Raw genomic sequence first — 17,532 nt, forward strand, 5'->3', positions numbered from 1 at the left:
AGACATTTGCTAGGGTACATAGTGGGGTTACCTTGGATGAAGTATATAAGCAACATATATGTGAGATTTTAAATGCTCATGTTAATGTGTATAAGAAAATGGATAGTGTTGACTCTTCATTGGATGCTGATTTTACCATACATGAGATGTGTTCAGTCTTAATAGGCTGTGGATATACAGCCCCAGGTCATGATCAGTTGTGCTATGTAATGTTTAAGCATCTACCTGATGAGGTCATACATGTTCTCCTGGGATTGTTTTAAAAGATTTGGAGTGAGGGGGTTATACCTTCTGATTGTAAACGTGCAGTAATATTATATTTTATAAAGCCTGGTAAGGACTCTTCATGTGCTGAGAGTTATAGACCAATAGCACTGACCTCTAACTTTTGTAAACTGATGGAAAAGATGACAGTAAATAGATTGTTGTATTTCCTGGAACAAGTTTATTAAGTCAATGTCAAAGTGGATTCCGTAAATGTAGATCTACTTTAGATGCATTAGCAAAGATGAGCATTGCAGTTGAAAAACTTTGGTCATAAAAGAAGTAATGGCTACTGTATTTTTTGACAGGTCAACATTCACAAGGCAGCAGGGCCAGATGGATTACCAGGACATGTATTCCGAGCATGCGCTGACCAACTGGCAAGTGTCTTCACTGACATTTTCAACCTCTCCCTGACTGTCTGTAATACCAACATGTGTCAAGCAGACCACCATAGTCCCTGTGCCCAAGAACACTAAGGTAACCTGCCTAAATTACTACAGACCTGTATCACTCACATCTGTAGCCATGAAGTGCTTTGAAAGGCTGGTCATGGCTCACATCAACACCATTATCCCAGAAACCTTAGACCCACCTAATTTGCATACCACCCCAACAGATCCACAGAGGATGCAATCTCTATTGCACTCAACACTGCCCTTTCCCACCAAGACAAAAGGAACACCTATGTGAGAATGTTGTTCATTGACTACAGATCAGCGTTCAACACCACAGTGCCCTCAAAGCTCCTCACTAAGCTAAGGACTCTGGGACTAAACACCTCCCTCTGCAACTGGATCCTAGACCTCCTGATGGGCCGCCCCCAGGTGGTAAGTGTAGGTAACAACACATCTGCCACGCTGATGATCCTCAACATGGGGGCCCTCAGGAGTGAGTGCTCAGTCTCCTCCTGTACTCCCTGTTCACCCATGACTGCATGGCCAAACACGACTCCAACACCATCAAGTTTGCCGATGACACAACTGTGGTAGGCCTGATCACCAACAACGATGAGACAGCCTATAGGGAGGAGGTCAGAGATCTGGCCGTGTGGTGCTAGGACAACAACTTCTCCTCAACGTGATCAATCCAGCAACCTTTCAGTTACTAGCCCAAAGCTCTAACCATTAGGCTACCTGCAGCCCCTAAATTATACATTGTACATTTAACTTGTCATTACATCTGGTTGGCAAGCATGTGAATGGTTTGTGTCTGGAGTGTGTGGTCGATGAAACGGTGGAGCATATGTTGTTATATTGTTGTAAGTATGTTGAAGAGAGGGAAAGATTGAAGTGTAGGGTCATTGAGGTTGGACGAGTTGGGGGTGGGGGGGGTTGGAAGGAATTTTGGGGATGGGGGAGGGTCTATTAGAAGTTATAGAAGTTAGTAGGGCTCTTTCATATTCTCAGAAGTACTGAGTTAAATCTGAGGATTTAAAAATGTTTTAAATTGTAATTGACTATACACTGCAGAACAGTAGGTGGCGGCATGCGCCTTTAAAGTTGGTTTGCGGACAGCCATTATATCATAGAAGAAGAAAAAGAAAAAAGGAGAAAAAAGCGTTAATAGTACTCTTTGTCCATAGTTAGTATAAACTTCCTCCAGTCAGAATTAATCTAAACATAACTCAAGAAATATGTCATTCATTTTGACGTTTTTGCCTAGGATATCTTAGTCCCGCAATTTTACATCAAAATTAAAATATTTGCTTGAAACGAGGCTTCTCTCGTTGAACGACAACAAATACTTTACAGAACAATCCCTACTCTTGACCAATCAGCGACAAAAGGGGCGTAGACTTCGGCTCCGAACTTCGCCTTGCCTCTCGGAAAAATCCCGTGTGCCCGAACTGCCGAAAAACACCTCACAGATTTTCAAAACGAACAAAAACTTCACAAAATGTCGTCATGATATTTGCACGAAGTCTTCCGAACTGTTTTGGATGGGAAGCATGCGGACGCTGAAGCATCTGTGGTTTGCAACCCAGTCTATATTGGGTTGTTGGTTAGGTTAGGGACGTCCCAAAGAGCCCGACTAGCACTAACCATTTCATCTGTCGCACTGCTAACGTTAGATGCTTGAGAGTGACATTCAACCGTTTGCTAGATGTTGGATTTGAACTTTCACCACGTGGCATCGTCTGTATTTTTCATGTAAATGTGACAAACTCTACTAATTTCATTTTAGTGTTTGTGACCACTCGCAGTGGCCATACATATACTTATGTACATTATTTTTTTGTCTCGCTGCCTAAAGGGGTGCGGCTGTCCGAGACTGTAAACAATACGTGTACGCCGCCAACCTGGACGGGTGAACCAGGGAACATACAAAACTACAGAGAAGAGGGACTCGCCCTGGACCCTCTGGCCACCTCGGAGTCAGAATCCACCACAGTTCAGCAGCGGCCCTCTGACTTGGAATAACAGCTAGCTAGCAAGGCAACCCAACTAATTGAAAACGTTGCAAATACCGCCAGACAGAGGAAGTTGTTGGAGGATTATCAAGGTACGCATATTTAGGTAAATCGCCGCAGTACTGTCTTTGTCTACACTCATGTACTGTAAATGCACTGCAGCAAATGTTTTTTATAAGCCCTCAACTCTTTACGAAACATTGAAAAGGTGTGATTGATCTCACTACTGTTCAGCTGCAGTTTTTGTTCAATGGTAATACGTGTAGTAATAATTATTACTTTATAAAATAGTTGTACTAGTTGGATGTCTAAACAAGTGTTCCTGTATGCAATGTAAGACTAAACCAAATACTTACCATCCACATGTGACAGTTTGTTGCATTTGTGATGATTGAATAGGCCACAATTAAACCCAGTTAGTTAGATTGTCATTGCATCAATATTTGTATTTTTTGTGTTTTATTGAACCTTTATTTAACTAGGCAATATAGCCATCTCTGTGGGTACATGCATATTCACATCTTTGTGTTTCTGTTGCAATTTCCCCAGCCCAATACTCATCACACACACCCCTACAAGCCACCATGGAGGATGACCTGATGTTTAGTATGGAGGAGGTGGGCAGTGCTCAGCATAACCCAAGGAAACAGAGAACCCCAGGTCAACATGCTCCATCCCTTAGCGAAGCTAATGATAGCGGTGAGGACGACTACTACATCTGTCCCATCACAGACGACCCTGTCAGCCAGGCCAAAGACATCTGTGGCTATCTGAAGAACCTGGTCCACAGCAATCAGCTGTCCAACTCTCCCCAAAACTCCTTCATGTACAAGGTGAGCAGCAGTAGTGTAGGTGCAATATTACCAGGGTTCAGAAGATTCTTTAAGTACCAGCTGACTGGCAACATGTTGCCATGTACTGTATTGCTCTAATGTCAGTATGCAAAATGCTGAGCTCTTGCTCACACTGCTAGAGAGGAGAATGCCATCTGTGTGTGTGTGTGCATTTGTGTGATTGCATTGCTGTGGCTGACAGCAGGTCAGCTCCCTCTCGTCTCTACTCTCAGAACAGGAAGTACCCAGAGAGCAGCTCTCACCTCACATGATGATGTCATATGTAAACAACCCTTTCACAACATGGGTCGCAACTCTTGGCCTTTTGATCCAGTAGGCCAGCCTGTAGAGTGGGGAATAATAAATAGCCCTCCCTCAGAGTTCGGCAGACTGTTTGAGATGTAGAATTTATGGGTTGCCATGTTGGAAGCAAGTTCCACAACACATTCTATGAAGCAGTTAATTTCTCTGCCTCTCCACATAGAATGAAACAGAGAAGGAAACTCCACAACAACGGTCAGTCGAGTTTGGGGCGTTATCTGACAATGGACGGGTACGTTACTCACCACGTTGTTTCATTCCCCCCTCCTTTTGCATCAGTGACTGCCTCCTTTTTCCTCACCTTCCTGTCATTAATTCAGTCTTTAAATCATTTCTTCCTTCCTTCCATTGTATTTGCATGACCTGTTTTATCTAACCATTAGTTCCTTAGTTGTAATCTTATCTTCCCTAACCCATGCAGGAGTCCTCAGGAATATATCAACAGTTAGGCTAATGCAAATCTAATAAGCACATGATGATAATGGGTGAAACAGGGTATTGTTTCTTATTCTAAATGTAATTTTCAGCACTACTGTGGTGCAAACTGTATCAGAAAAGCAACAGGCAGACAGGCTGTTTATACTGTACCATAGCTTACCACTACTGTGTCTTATATCTGGTGATGCAGTTTTGTGAGGAGGTAGTGTCTGAGCACAAGGCTACAACCACATATGTACTATATATGATATCATTGAGGGTACAACCACAGCTATGCTGTATATAGTATCATTGGGGACGTGTGAAGGGACACTCAAACTGCAGGTGACCAGGGACTGACGTGCAATGCCCAGTGTGTGTTTCTCACCAACCAGACGTGGCTTTCTGCCTGTTAAAAACATGACCTTCGTCTATCAATGTAAATAGTTCAGGCTAAATATACACTAGGCTAGATGGATGTCAGTTGCCACCTACTGCTTATTAGGTGCTGGCTGCACTGTGGTTGCACTCAGCTCCAGCTTCTAAAACCTAATGTGTGTGTGTATCTGGGGTGGGGGGTTGGATTAAAAGCAGAAGACACATTTCCATCTCTTAGAGTAACGTTATATCTTATCTAAATTGCAGAGTGTGTGTGTGGCATAGTGAGTAGGTCACGCCGTAAATCCACTAAATGCTCTTTCGTTTTTCCATATGTTGTTTTAGCAGATGTCTAGTTCGGATTTGCTGTACTTGACACACATGTGCTTTGCAAGGCTGCAGAAAGGTTTCAGCATGGAGGTAATTTTTGTTGTCTCTTGGTTCCCTGCTGTGTTCGACCAAAGCGCTGGTTGTTACCGGGACCTCCATGCAAAAAATCTGCATGTAGACACATTGCCAATACGATTGGATTACCTGGTCAGTTGAAGGTGAAATTATTTGCTGGAAAGTGGAAGCTAGGTGCTGGCAATTTCTTAGCTAAGCTATCTAGCAAAGTGATTGCTTTGTAGTTTAATAGCTAGCTAAGTAGCCTAAATGTTAATAACTTATCTTTGTAATTTACCACCACACCGTAAAGCAACACACGAGTTGAAAACACGTGATACACAGAACGGACTGCAGCCTAGTGCGACATCCTCAACGCAGCGGTGCGGACTGCTCCATTGACAATGAATGACTTGCGTCAAACTCTTGGCGTTCGGAGGGAACTGGTGGACATGACAGGCTGACTACACCGCTCATGAGACGTGCAAGAGTGTTGCAAAATTAATTTAGAAATCTATATTATTCAATTATTGCACCCACACTGCTCGCGCGCGCCAACGAGCGTCTGCGTTTCCAAGGGCTAAAATAGAAGTCAGTTCTATTTGTGATGCAGATCGCTCTGCAAGTCCTGCCTCTCCCATCTCCTCATTGGTTTATAGAAGCAGGTACCCACGTGCCATCTCTTCATTGGCTATACCCACGTGGGTGACAGAAGACGAACGAGGTCAGTGGCGGTAATGCACCTAATTTATGAAAGTTGGCAATCGTAATATAAAGTCAAGAGAAGAAAAAGCCTGGAAGGATGAGAGATGACTAGAAACAATTCGGTTGACCGTTGTTTGTGTGGATTAATTGGTGGAGTAGAGGACCTTGTGCATTTCAGGTAAAATAACAACTCAATGTTTATATCCCAGGACAAATTAGCTAGCAACAGCAAGCTAGCTAAATAGGACAAATTAGCTAGCAAGTGCAAGCTAGCTAAATAGGACAAATTAGCTAGCAAGTACAAGCTAGCTAGCTAAATTGCCATAAATGTTTAATGCTTTTCGACCTGTCCCCAAATTATTAGAATTGGTTCAGAGTTTGTTTTGATATTTTAACCTGCGTGTTTTGATCGCGTTTGGTGTGGGTGGGGACAAAATAGATTTATGCACGATGGCGCACACGCGCAGCCGGTTTGGGTTCCGTGTGAGGCTGGAGGATGCTACTGTATGGGAGGGTCAGGTTACATTGCTAGCAAACAGGTTTACATTGCTAGCAAATGCCGCTAGTATCACTGTTACACGGAACCCAACCCAGCTGCGCACGTGCGCCATCGTGCATTAATTAATTTTGTCCCCCCACACCAAATGCGATCACGACATGCAGGTTAAAATAAACAACGGTCAACCGAATTGTTTCTAGTCATCTCTCATCCTTCCAGGCTTTTTCTTCTCTTGACTTTATATTAAGACTGCCAACTTTCATAAATTAGGTGCATTACCGCTGACCTTGTTCGTCTTTCTGTCACCCACGTGGGTATAACCAATGAGATGGCATGTGGGTATAACCAATGAGGAAATGGCACGTGGGTACCTGCTTCTATAAACCAATGAGGAGATGGGAGAGGCAGGACTTGAAGCGCGATCTGCGTCACAAATTGAACTGACTTTAATTTTAGCCCTTGGCAACGCAGACGCTCATTGGCGCGCGCAATAATTTAATAATATAGACTTCAAAATGTATTTTGCAATGCTTGAGCACGCGATGTGAGCGGTGTCGTCAGCCTGTTAGTTCTGAGAAAGCTGAGTACAACAGTCCTGACATTCATGTGTAGTCAGGAGTTTTTCCTGGTTAGGCCTCAGACAAGAAAAGCTCCTGTGCTGGCTGTGGTTGTAAAATGAATCTGGTGACCGCACGTTAATGATCTATGCTATTGTGCAATGTAAGGCTCTTGGGTGACTTTCAGATAGGACAGCTAATGTGAGACGTTTTATCCTCCTAGTAGGTCAATAGAAAGACTCCTATTTCTACATTGATACTTATATATCATAGGGCCAAGAGTTTTCCATGGTCAGGTTATGTAGTCAGGAAAAACTCTTGGCCCTGTATCATATCTCATGATTCATTATGATTATCTTTTGCTGAAAGTTCCTGAAGCAAACTTCTCATGATCCTCTGTTGATTTGTCTGATTATCATATCTCTCCCTGTATTGTTTTCCTCTATCAATTCAAAAGAGGGATTTTGAGCACATACAGTTAACCAGACATACTCACCTGACAGATAGGGCAGGTGTGCATCAGTGCTGCAGTCTTCTCGTTAGCAGCCGCTGCCTTCTTAGCAGCCGCTGCCTTCTTAGCAGCCGCTGCCTTCTTAGCAGCCGCTGCCTTCTTAGACATTTACATTTTTACATTTAAGTCATTTAGCAGACGCTCTTATCCAGAGCGACTTACAAATTGGTGTGTTCACCTTAAGGCATCCAGTGGAACAGCCACTTTACAATAGTGCATCTAAATCTAGTAAGGGGGGGGGGGGGGGTGAGAAGGATTACTTTATCCTATCCTAGGTATTCCTGAAAGAGGTGGGGTTTCAGGTGTCTCCGGAAGGTGGTGATTGACTCCGCTGTCCTGGCGTCGTGAGGGAGTTTGTTCCACCATTGAGGGGCCAGAGCAGCGAACAGTTTTGACTGGGCTGCGCGGGAACTGTACTTCCTCAGTGGTAGGGAGGCGAGCAGGCCAGAGGTGGCCGTGCCCTTGTTTGGGTGTAGGGCCTGATCAGAGCCTGGAGGTACTGAGGTGCCGTTCCCCTCACAGCTCCGTAGGCAAGCACCATGGTCTTGTAGCGGATGCGAGCTTCAACTGGAAGCCAGTGGAGAGAGCGGAGGAGCGGGGTGACGTGAGAGAACTTGGGAAGGTTGAACACCAGACGGGCTGCGGCGTTCTGGATGAGTTGTAGGGGTTTAATGGCACAGGCAGGGAGCCCAGCCAACGGCGAGTTGCAGTAATCCAGACGGGAGATGACAAGTGCCTGGATTAGGACCTGCGCCGCTTCCTGTGTGAGGCAGGGTCGTACTCTGCGGATGTTGTAGAGCATGAACCTACAGGAACGGGCCACCGCCTTGATGTTAGTTGAGAACGACAGGGTGTTGTCCAGGATCACGCCAAGGTTCTTAGCGCTCTGGGAGGAGGACACAATGGAGTTGTCAACCGTGATGGCGAGATCATGGAACGGGCAGTCCTTCCCCGGGAGGAAGAGCAGCTCCGTCTTGCCGAGGTTCAGCTTGAGGTGGTGATCCGTCATCCACACTGATATGTCTGCGATTCGCCACCTGGTCATCAGAAGGGGGAAAGGAGAAGATTAATTGTGTGTCGTCTGCATAGCAATGATAGGAGAGACCATGTGAGGTTATGACAGAGCCAAGTGACTTGGTGTATAGCGAGAATAGGAGAGGGCCTAGAACAGAGCCCTGGGGGACGCCAGTGGTGAGAGCGCGTGGTGAGGAGACAGATTCTCGCCACGCCACCTGGTAGGAGCGACCTGTCAGGTAGGACGCAATCCAAGCGTGGGCCGCGCCGGAGATGCCCAACTCGGAGAGGGTGGAGAGGAGGATCTGATGGTTCACAGTATCGAAGGCAGCCGATAGGTCTAGAAGGATGAGAGCAGAGGAGAGAGAGTTAGCTTTAGCAGTGCGGAGCGCCTCCGTGATACAGAGAAGAGCAGTCTCAGTTGAATGACTAGTCTTGAAACCTGACTGATTTGGATCAAGAAGGTCATTCTGAGAGAGATAGCGGGAGAGCTGGCCAAGGACGGCACGTTCAAGAGTTTTGGAGAGAAAAGAAAGAAGGGATACTGGTCTGTAGTTGTTGACATCGGAGGGATCGAGTGTAGGTTTTTTCAGAAGGGGTGCAACTCTCGCTCTCTTGAAGACTGAAGGGACGTAGCCAGCGGTCAGGGATGAGTTGATGAGCGAGGTGAGGTAAGGGAGAAGGTCTCTGGAAATGGTCTGGAGAAGAGAGGAGGGGATAGGGTCAAGCGGGCAGGTTGTTGGGCGGCCGGCCGTCACAAGACGCGAGATTTCATCTGGAGAGAGAGGGAGAAAGAGGTCAGAGCACAGGGTAGGGCAGTGTGAGCAGAACCAGCGGTGTCGTTTGACTTAGCAAACGAGGATCGGATGTCGTCGACCTTCTTTTCAAAATGGTTGACGAAGTCATCTGCAGAGAGGGAGGAGGGGGGGGAGGAGGATTCAGGAGGGAGGAGAAGGTGGCAAAGAGCTTCCTAGGGTTAGAGGCAGATGCTTGGAATTTAGAGTGGTAGAAAGTGGCTTTAGCAGCAGAGACAGAAGAGGAAAATGTAGAGAGGAGGGAGTGAAAGGATGCCAGGTCCGCAGGGAGGCGAGTTTTCCTCCATTTCCGCTCGGCTGCCCGGAGCCCTGTTCTGTGAGCTCGCAATGAGTCGTCGAGCCACGGAGCGGGAGGGGAGGACCGAGCCGGCCTGGAGGATAGGGGACATAGAGAGTCAAAGGATGCAGAAAGGGAGGAGAGGAGGGTTGAGGAGGCAGAATCAGGAGATAGGTTGGAGAAGGTTTGAGCAGAGGGAAGAGATGATAGGATGGAAGAGGAGAGAGTAGCGGGGGAGAGAGAGCGAAGGTTGGGACGGCGCGATACCATCCGAGTAGGGGAAGTGTTGGATGAGAGCGAGAGGGAAAAGGATACAAGGTAGTGGTCGGAGACTTGGAGGGGAGTTGCAGTGAGGTTAGTGGAAGAACAGCATCTAGTAAAGATGAGGTCGAGCGTATTGCCTGCCTTGTGAGTAGGGGGGGGAAGGTGAGAGGGTGAGGTCAAAAGAGGAGAGGAGTGGAAAGAAGGAGGCAGAGAGGAATGAGTCAAAGGTAGACGTGGGGAGGTTAAAGTCGCCCAGAACTGTGAGAGGTGAGCCGTCCTCAGGAAAGGAGCTTATCAAGGCATCAAGCTCATTGATGAACTCTCCGAGGGAGCTTGGAGGGCGATAAATGATAAGGATGTTAAGCTTGAAAGGGCTGGTAACTGTGACAGCATGGAATTCAAAGGAGGCGATAGACAGATGGGTAAGGGGAGAAAGAGAGAATGACCACTTGGGAGAGATGAGGATCCCGGTGCCACTACCCCGCTGACCAGAAGCTCTCGGGGTGTGCGAGAACACGTGGGCGGACGAAGAGAGAGCAGTAGGAGTAGCAGTGTTATCTGTGGTGATCCATGTTTCCGTCAGTGCCAAGAAGTCGAGGGACTGGAGGGAGGCATAGGCTGAGATGAACTCCTTCTTAGCAGCCGCTGCCTTCTTAGCAGCCGCTGCCTCCTTAGCAGCCGCTGCCTCCTTAGCAGCCGCTGCCTCCTTAGCAGCCGCTGCCTCCTTAGCAGCCGCTGCCTCCTTAGCAGCCGCTGCCTCCTTAGCAGCCGCTGCCTCCTTAGCAGCCGCTGCCTCCTTGGCATCAGTCAACAAGTTCAACTTCAACTTGAGAGTGGAGCATTACAAATCATAGCCTATCACTGTAATTCGATATGTTGATTATTTAAGTCAGGTGTTAGAGCTGGGCTGGGACAAAACCCTTTACACACTCCTGCTCTTCATGACTTCCTGCAATGACTGAAACAGACCAAAGCAGGAGAATAGTGTTCCAGGTTGAAACAGTGTACCTAGTTGAGAGGTGATAAGACTCGGGCACTCCCAATGGTTCTGGAAAACAGAAGGTGAAAATAAGGTTTGCAATTTGGCATCAATAACATGATGGTAATTCTACCTAAAAAAACAAAACAAATGTGTGAATACCAATTAATTTAAAGACCCACCATAGCAGGTAGGACTTAAGTTTACACACTGTAACCTGGCCTACTAGCTATACTAAGGATCTGCTGTCCAGAGAGTGACAGCAAACATATCAATGTTTTCCCGCAGTAAAGTAAGCACACTGAATCGTGAGGATACTCATCAGTCCATCTTTGAAACCTCTCAAAAAGCCAGACTAAAATAATACAAGTGAAGTAGGCTACTCACCCACGGACACAAACAAACTTTATCAAGAATGCCTAGTCCTAGCTTCACCATCTAAGTTAGCAAGCTAGACTGTTGGTTTATAAAAGCCAAAGAAAGCTAAACTTGTTTTTATGAATTTTTCGTGCATTTAAATGGCTAGAAAAATAAACCGCAAATGTAGCCATCTAGCCAGGCTAATGTTGTTAACTAGCTAGCCATGAGCTAGCTAGCTAGATAACATGCATTTTCAATTTAAAACTTGCCCATGACAGTACACAGAATTGTCCATTTAAAAAAAACTTTAGCCAATTTATTAATTACTAAATGTAGCTAATATTAACATTACATGTGGCTAACATTAACATGCCTGTCCCGTCCAGATCATCTTGGATTTGGTGAGTGATGTGAATCTTGAGACAGGAATTTATGATAGCCACATTTATGATAGCCACATTAAGCAGCTAATTTAGCATTTCATTTTTGGAGGGGGGTAAATATAGGCTAATATATTGTTAAAAGTCACCTTGTCTGAGAGCGATTTACACGTTTATGAAAACGTCACGCCAGGGTAAGTCTATACAATACACAGCGCTTATTTGAAGTGTTTCTAAAATCCACAATGGATCAAATTAATGATGGATAAACTATTTGAACCATTTCCGTGTTTGACCGACAGGTTTTATGGGTATTATGACTCATACTGTGCTTGGCTATGGTGCCAAAGATTTTCATAACTAACCCAAGATAGACCACAGCCTGTGGTTTCCAATGGGAACAAATGAGTCGTTGTGGGCAGAACAAGCAAGGAAGGGGCAGAAAAAGCAAGGAAGGGGCAGAGCCAAGCATGAGCTAGCGAGATCTTATTGGCGCGTTCTAGCATGTACAGTACATTCGGAACGTAATCAGACTCGTTCACTTTTTCTACATTTTGCTACATTACAGCCTTCTTGTAAAATCATTTAAATTGTTTTTTTCCCTCATCAATCTACACACAATACCCCATAATGACAAGGCAAAAACAGGTTATATAAATTTTGCAAATGTATAATAATACATTTTTTTTAAATGAAATATTACATTTACATAAGTATTCAGACCCTTTACTCAGTAATGATTGAAGCACCTTTGGCAGCAATTACAAACATGAGAATTCTTGGGTATGACGCTACATGCTTGGTACACCTGTATTTGGTGAGTTTCTCCAATTCTTCTCTGCAGATCCTCTCAAGCTCAGGTTAGATGGGAAGCGTCGCTGCACAGCTATTTTCAGGTCTCTCCAGAGATGTTCAAGTCCAGATTCTGGCTGGGCCACAGAAGGACATTCAGAGACTTGTCCCTAAGCCGCTCCTGCGTTTTCTTGGCTGTGTGCTTAGGGATGTTGATCTGTTGTAAGATGAACCTTTGCCCCAGTCTGAGGTCCTGAGCACTCTGGAGCAGGTTTTCATCAAAGATCTCTCTGTAATTACAAACTGAAATTAGACAAACTATTATAATTTTAGCAAACAGGAAGTTGACCAGTCGACTGCTCTTCACCAACTTCATTCTGCAGCCATCGCCTGCATTGTAAAAAGATCTATGGTCAACCAATAATTAGGGTGTTTTTGTTTGACCCATGCGAACGTGACCAAAGACATGACTGAAACAGGAACCAACTTTTCTGGAAATGATGTATAAATTATAAAGAAAAAAAGTATAAACAATGACACCACTGCCATGTTGATCTGAGCCTTGCTGTCGGAAAACCACATGAGTGTCCGACTCCCTGCAGCACATGCAGTCTGGAGGAGAGGAGGAAATGTGCGTCTTAAAAAAAATACTTACGATTTGTTTTTGTTTTTTGGGCTGACAAAAAAATCAACCAGAATTCCATGACTGTCACATCCCCAATCTGTGTGTTTCATTTATGTTTCCCCAGTGTCTGTCGCTTCCCTTAGCATAAGCTGTGATACAATGTGATAGTTATCTAAAAGATGAGTCTTGTTTCCCATTGTTCCAGGCAGCGTGGAATAGAGCCTTAGAGAAGGCCAAGGCCATGCCTGATCTCTGGGCTGAGTTTCACCTGGAGGAAGTCAAGACGGAGCCATGCATACGATACAGGTACAGATTTGTGTGTGTGTCAGTAGTTGACAAATACACATCATCCCCACACCCCTGCCCTTTCTGTAGGTACAGTACATTATATAAACATCACTGCATTTCCTATGGCCCTTACAGGTTTTTCTTGGCCTGTGCACAAATTTCCCTTGTGGCAGATATCTGGGCTGTCTGCCTGCCCACGCCAAAACACTTAGTCTGAAGCCAAAAGGGATGTAACCACATTTTGCACAGAATTTGAGAGAAATAAGCTTTTTTGTACATTTGTAACATTTCTGGAATTTTTTATTTCAGCTCATGAACATTACTATTTATTTTAGCCTGGTCTACGGAAGCATGATATGAAGAAAATGTAGCCTATTTCAGAAGAACAGAATAGCATATTCTGAGTCGTCCTTATGTTAGGCCCTGATCTGGCTGGCTGTGAGCTACACTAGTTCATTTAGCAGACAAAGATTTGCTCATCATTCCTGTTACATTATTTTAAAGTTAGAAAAATAAAATTAAACATGGCTCAATAAAATAGATAGGATATTTTTCCCCAAATGATTTCTGAGGGATTGTACACTTGTGGCTATTCTGTATTGAGCGGTTAACAAGGTGATAATTTGAAACAGGTCCTCCTATATGGTTAATTTAGTTATTTATGCAATCTTAGCAGTGGTTACGTTTGTAATATGCCAGTTAGTCTATACCGGTTGTAAAGCGGATCATGTGTTTAATTGTAAAAATTGAGCAATAAATATAGTCGCTCCAGAAAGATGGGAACCTCTTTTAAATAGTGTCCGCTGGCCAGCCAAAACTCTGCGTTTGCGCAGTGACTGGGTTTATAAGGAACGCATGTTTCACTAGGCTTTCTGTAGGCTATGGGCTATCCAACCCTGTTCCAGGGGTCCTAGACCTATAGGCTATGGGCTCTCTAACCCTGTTCCAGGGGTCCTAGACCTATAGGCTATGGGCTCTCCAACCCTGTTCCAGGGGTCCAAGACCTATAGGCTATGGGCTCTCCAACCCTGTTCCAGGGGTCCTAGGCCTATAGGCTATGGGCTCTCCAACCCTGTTCCAGGGGTCCTAGACCTATAGGCTATGGGCTCTCCAACCCTGTTCCAGGGGTCCAAGACCTATAGGCTATGGGCTCTCCAACCCTGTTCCAGGGGTCCTAGGCCTATAGGCTATGGGCTCTCCAACCCTGTTCCAGGGGTCCAAGACCTATAGGCTATGGGCTCTCCAACCCTGTTCCAGGGGTCCTAGGCCTATAGGCTATGGGCTCTCCAACCCTGTTCCAGGGGTCCTAGGCCAAAGGCTACACTTAGAGTTATTTGGCCACATTAGTTGTGATACAAACCTTATCAAGGAATATAGGCCTATGGGCAAGACATGAATGCGACTAAGATTTGAAATAGTTGCAAAAAAAATGCATGTGCTGTTTCTTGCCTTAGAATATTATCTCACCCATCAGACTATTCTCAATTTAATCTTGTCTTTACATATTCTAAATCATATACAGTGGGGCAAAAAAGTATTTAGTCAGGCACCAATTGTGCAAGTTCTCCCACTTAAAAAGATGAGAGGCCTGGAATTTTCATCATAGGTACACTTCAACTATGTCAGACAAAATGAGGGAAAAAAATCCAGAAAATCACATTGTAGGATTTTTCATGAATTTATTTGCAAATTATGGTGGAAAATAAGTATTTGGTCACCTACAAACAAGCCAGATTTCTGTCTCTCACAGACCTGTAACTTCTTCTTTAAGAGGCTACTCTGTCCTCCACTCATTACCTGCATTAATGGCACCTGTTTGAACTTGTTATCAGTATAAAAGACACCTGTCCACAACCTCAAACAGTCACACTCCAAACTCCACTATGGCCAAGACCAATGAGCTGTCAAAGGACACCAGAAACAAAATTGTAGACCTGAACCAGGCTGGGAAGACTGAATCTGCAATAGGTAAGCAGCTTGGTTTGAAGAAATCAACTGTGGGAGCAATTATTAGGAAATGGAAGACATACAAGACCACTGATAATCTCCCTCGATCTGGGGCTCCACGCAAGATCACACCCCGTGGGGTCAAAATGATCACAAGAACGGTGAGCAAAAATCCCAGAACCACACGGGGGGACCTATTGAATGACCTGCAGAGAGCTGGGACCAAAGTAACAAGGCCTACCATCAGTAACACACTACGTCGCCAGGGACTCAAATCATGCAGTGCCAGACGTGTCCCCCTGCTTAAGCCAGTACATGTCCAGGCCCGTCTGAAGTTTTCTAGAGAGCATTTGGATGATCCAGAAGAAGATTGGGAGAATGTCATATGGTCAGATGAAACCAAAATATAACTTTTTGGTAAAAACTCAACTTGTCGTGTTTGGAGGACAAAGAATGCTGAGTTGCATCCAAAGAACACCATACCTACTGTGAAGCATGGGGGTGGAAACATCATGCTTTGGGGCTGTTTTTCTGCAAAGGGACCAGGACGACTGATCCGTGTAAAGGAAAGAATGAATGGGGCCATGTATCGTGAGATGTTGAGTGAAAACCTCCTTCCATCAGCAAGGGCATTGAAGATGAAACGTGGCTGGGTCTTTCAGCATGACAATGATCCCAAACACACCGCCCGGGCAACGAAGGAGTGGCTTCGTAAGAAGCATTTCAAGGTCCTGGAGTGGCCTAGCCCGTCTCCAGATCTCAACCCCATAGAAAATCTTTGGAGGGAGTTGAAAGTCCGTGTTGCCCAGCAACAGCCCCAAAACATCACTGCTCTAGAGGAGATCTGCATGGAGGAATGGGCCAAAATACCAGCAACAGTGTGTGAAAATCTTGTGAAGACTTACAGAAAACGTTTGACCTCTGTCATTGCCAACAAAGGGTATATATCAAAGTATTGAGAAACTTTTGTTATTGACCAAATACTTATTTTCCACCATTATTTGCAAATAAATTCATTAAAAATCCTACAATATGAATTTCTGGATTTCTTTTCTCATTTTGTCTGTCATAGTTGAAGTGTACCTATGATGAAAATGACAAGCCTCTCTCATCTTTTTAAGTGGGAGAACTTGCACAATTGGTGCCTGACTAAATACCTTTTTGCCCCACTGTATGTGTGAAAATAGTTTTGATTTAGAATAGACCATGGTCAGGGGGGAAAAGATATGTCATCCGTATGCACTTGAATAGCGAATGAAGGGACTATTTTCCCGTGGTTAATTTTCATGCCAAGCAGGTAGGCAACTCCTGTTGTAAATGTGCTTAATATTAGGGAAGTTGAGAAATAAATATAGTAGGCCTAGCCTATAGAAAGCTGATGGGATCCTCCTCATTTTTAGAGGCTATCAAAACACTTATTTCAATTCATATTTAATTTATTTCACCTTTATTTAACCAGGTAGGCCAGTTGAGAACAAGTTCTCATTTACAACTGCAGCCTGGCCAAGATAAAGCAAAGCAGTGCGACAAAAACAACAGAGTTACACATGGAATAAACAAACGTACAATCAATAACACAATAGGGGAAAAATCTATATACCGTGTGTGCAAATGAGGTAAGGCAATAAATAGGCCGTAGTGGCAAAGTAATTAAATCAAATGTATTTATAAAGCCCTTCTTACATCAGCTGATATCTCAAAGTGCTGTACAGAAACCCAGCCTAAAACCCCAAACAGCAAGCAATGCAGATGTAGAAGCACGGTGGCTAGGAAAAACTCCCTAGAAAGGCCAGAACCTAGGAAGAAACATAGAGGAACCAGGCTATGAGGGGTGGCCAGTCCTCTTCTGTCTGTGCCGGGTGGAGATTATAACAGAACATGGCCAAGATGTTCAAATGTTCATAGATGACCAGTAGGATCAAATAATAATAATCACAGTAGTTGTCGAGGGTGCAACAGGTCAGCACCTCAAGACTAAATGTCAGTTGGCTTTTCATAGCCGATCATTGAGAGTATCTCTACCGCTCCTGCTGTCTCTAGAGAGTTGAAAACAGCAGGTCTGGGACAGGTAGCACGTCCGGTGAACAGGTCAGGGTTCCATAGCCACAGGCAGAACAGTTGAAACTGGAGCAGCAGCACGGCCAAGTGGACTGGGGACAGCAAGGAGTCATCAGGCCAGGTAGTCCTGAGGCATGGTCCTAGGGCTCAGGTCCTCCGAGAGAAAGAATTAGAGAGAGCATACTTAAATTCACACAGGACACCGGATAAGACAGGAGAAATACTCCAGATATAACAGACTGACCCTAGCCCCCCGAACATAAACGACTGCAGCATAAATACTGGAGGCTGAGACAGTAGGGGTTGGGAGACACTGTGGCTCTGTCCGACGATACCCCCGGACAGGGTCAAAAGGGCAGGATATAACCCCACTCACTTTGCCAAAGCACAGCCCCCACACCACTAGAGGGATATCTTCAACCACCAACTTATCATCCTAAGACAAGGCCGA

At 44.9% G+C, this 17,532-nt stretch overlaps 1 protein-coding gene across 6 annotated transcripts in view; it reads left to right on the forward strand.

Annotated features, from left to right (window-relative positions):
* Window positions 1–575: 575 nt before the first annotated feature.
* LOC115112931 (eukaryotic elongation factor 2 kinase) overlaps window positions 576–17,532 on the forward strand; it is a 28,549-nt gene continuing 11,592 nt past the window's right edge. Inside the window, exons 1-6 of one of the 6 annotated variants that reach the window (XM_065012661.1) lie at window positions 576–744; window positions 884–1,094; window positions 2,521–2,769; window positions 3,227–3,510; window positions 3,995–4,063; window positions 12,994–13,094. In XM_065012661.1, the coding sequence (XP_064868733.1) occupies window positions 3,262–3,510; window positions 3,995–4,063; window positions 12,994–13,094 (419 nt within the window). In that variant the 5' untranslated portion in view covers window positions 576–744; window positions 884–1,094; window positions 2,521–2,769; window positions 3,227–3,261. Of the gene's footprint in view, window positions 745–883; window positions 1,095–1,883; window positions 2,784–3,226; window positions 3,511–3,994; window positions 4,064–12,993; window positions 13,095–17,532 lie in introns of those variants that run through there. The other 5 variants (XM_029640004.2, XM_029640005.2, XM_029640006.2 and 2 more) reach the window with 5 other exon arrangements.

Source organism: Oncorhynchus nerka, linkage group LG28, assembly GCF_034236695.1.
Source record: "Oncorhynchus nerka isolate Pitt River linkage group LG28, Oner_Uvic_2.0, whole genome shotgun sequence".
In the NCBI taxonomy this organism is placed as follows: Eukaryota; Metazoa; Chordata; class Actinopteri; order Salmoniformes; family Salmonidae; genus Oncorhynchus; species Oncorhynchus nerka.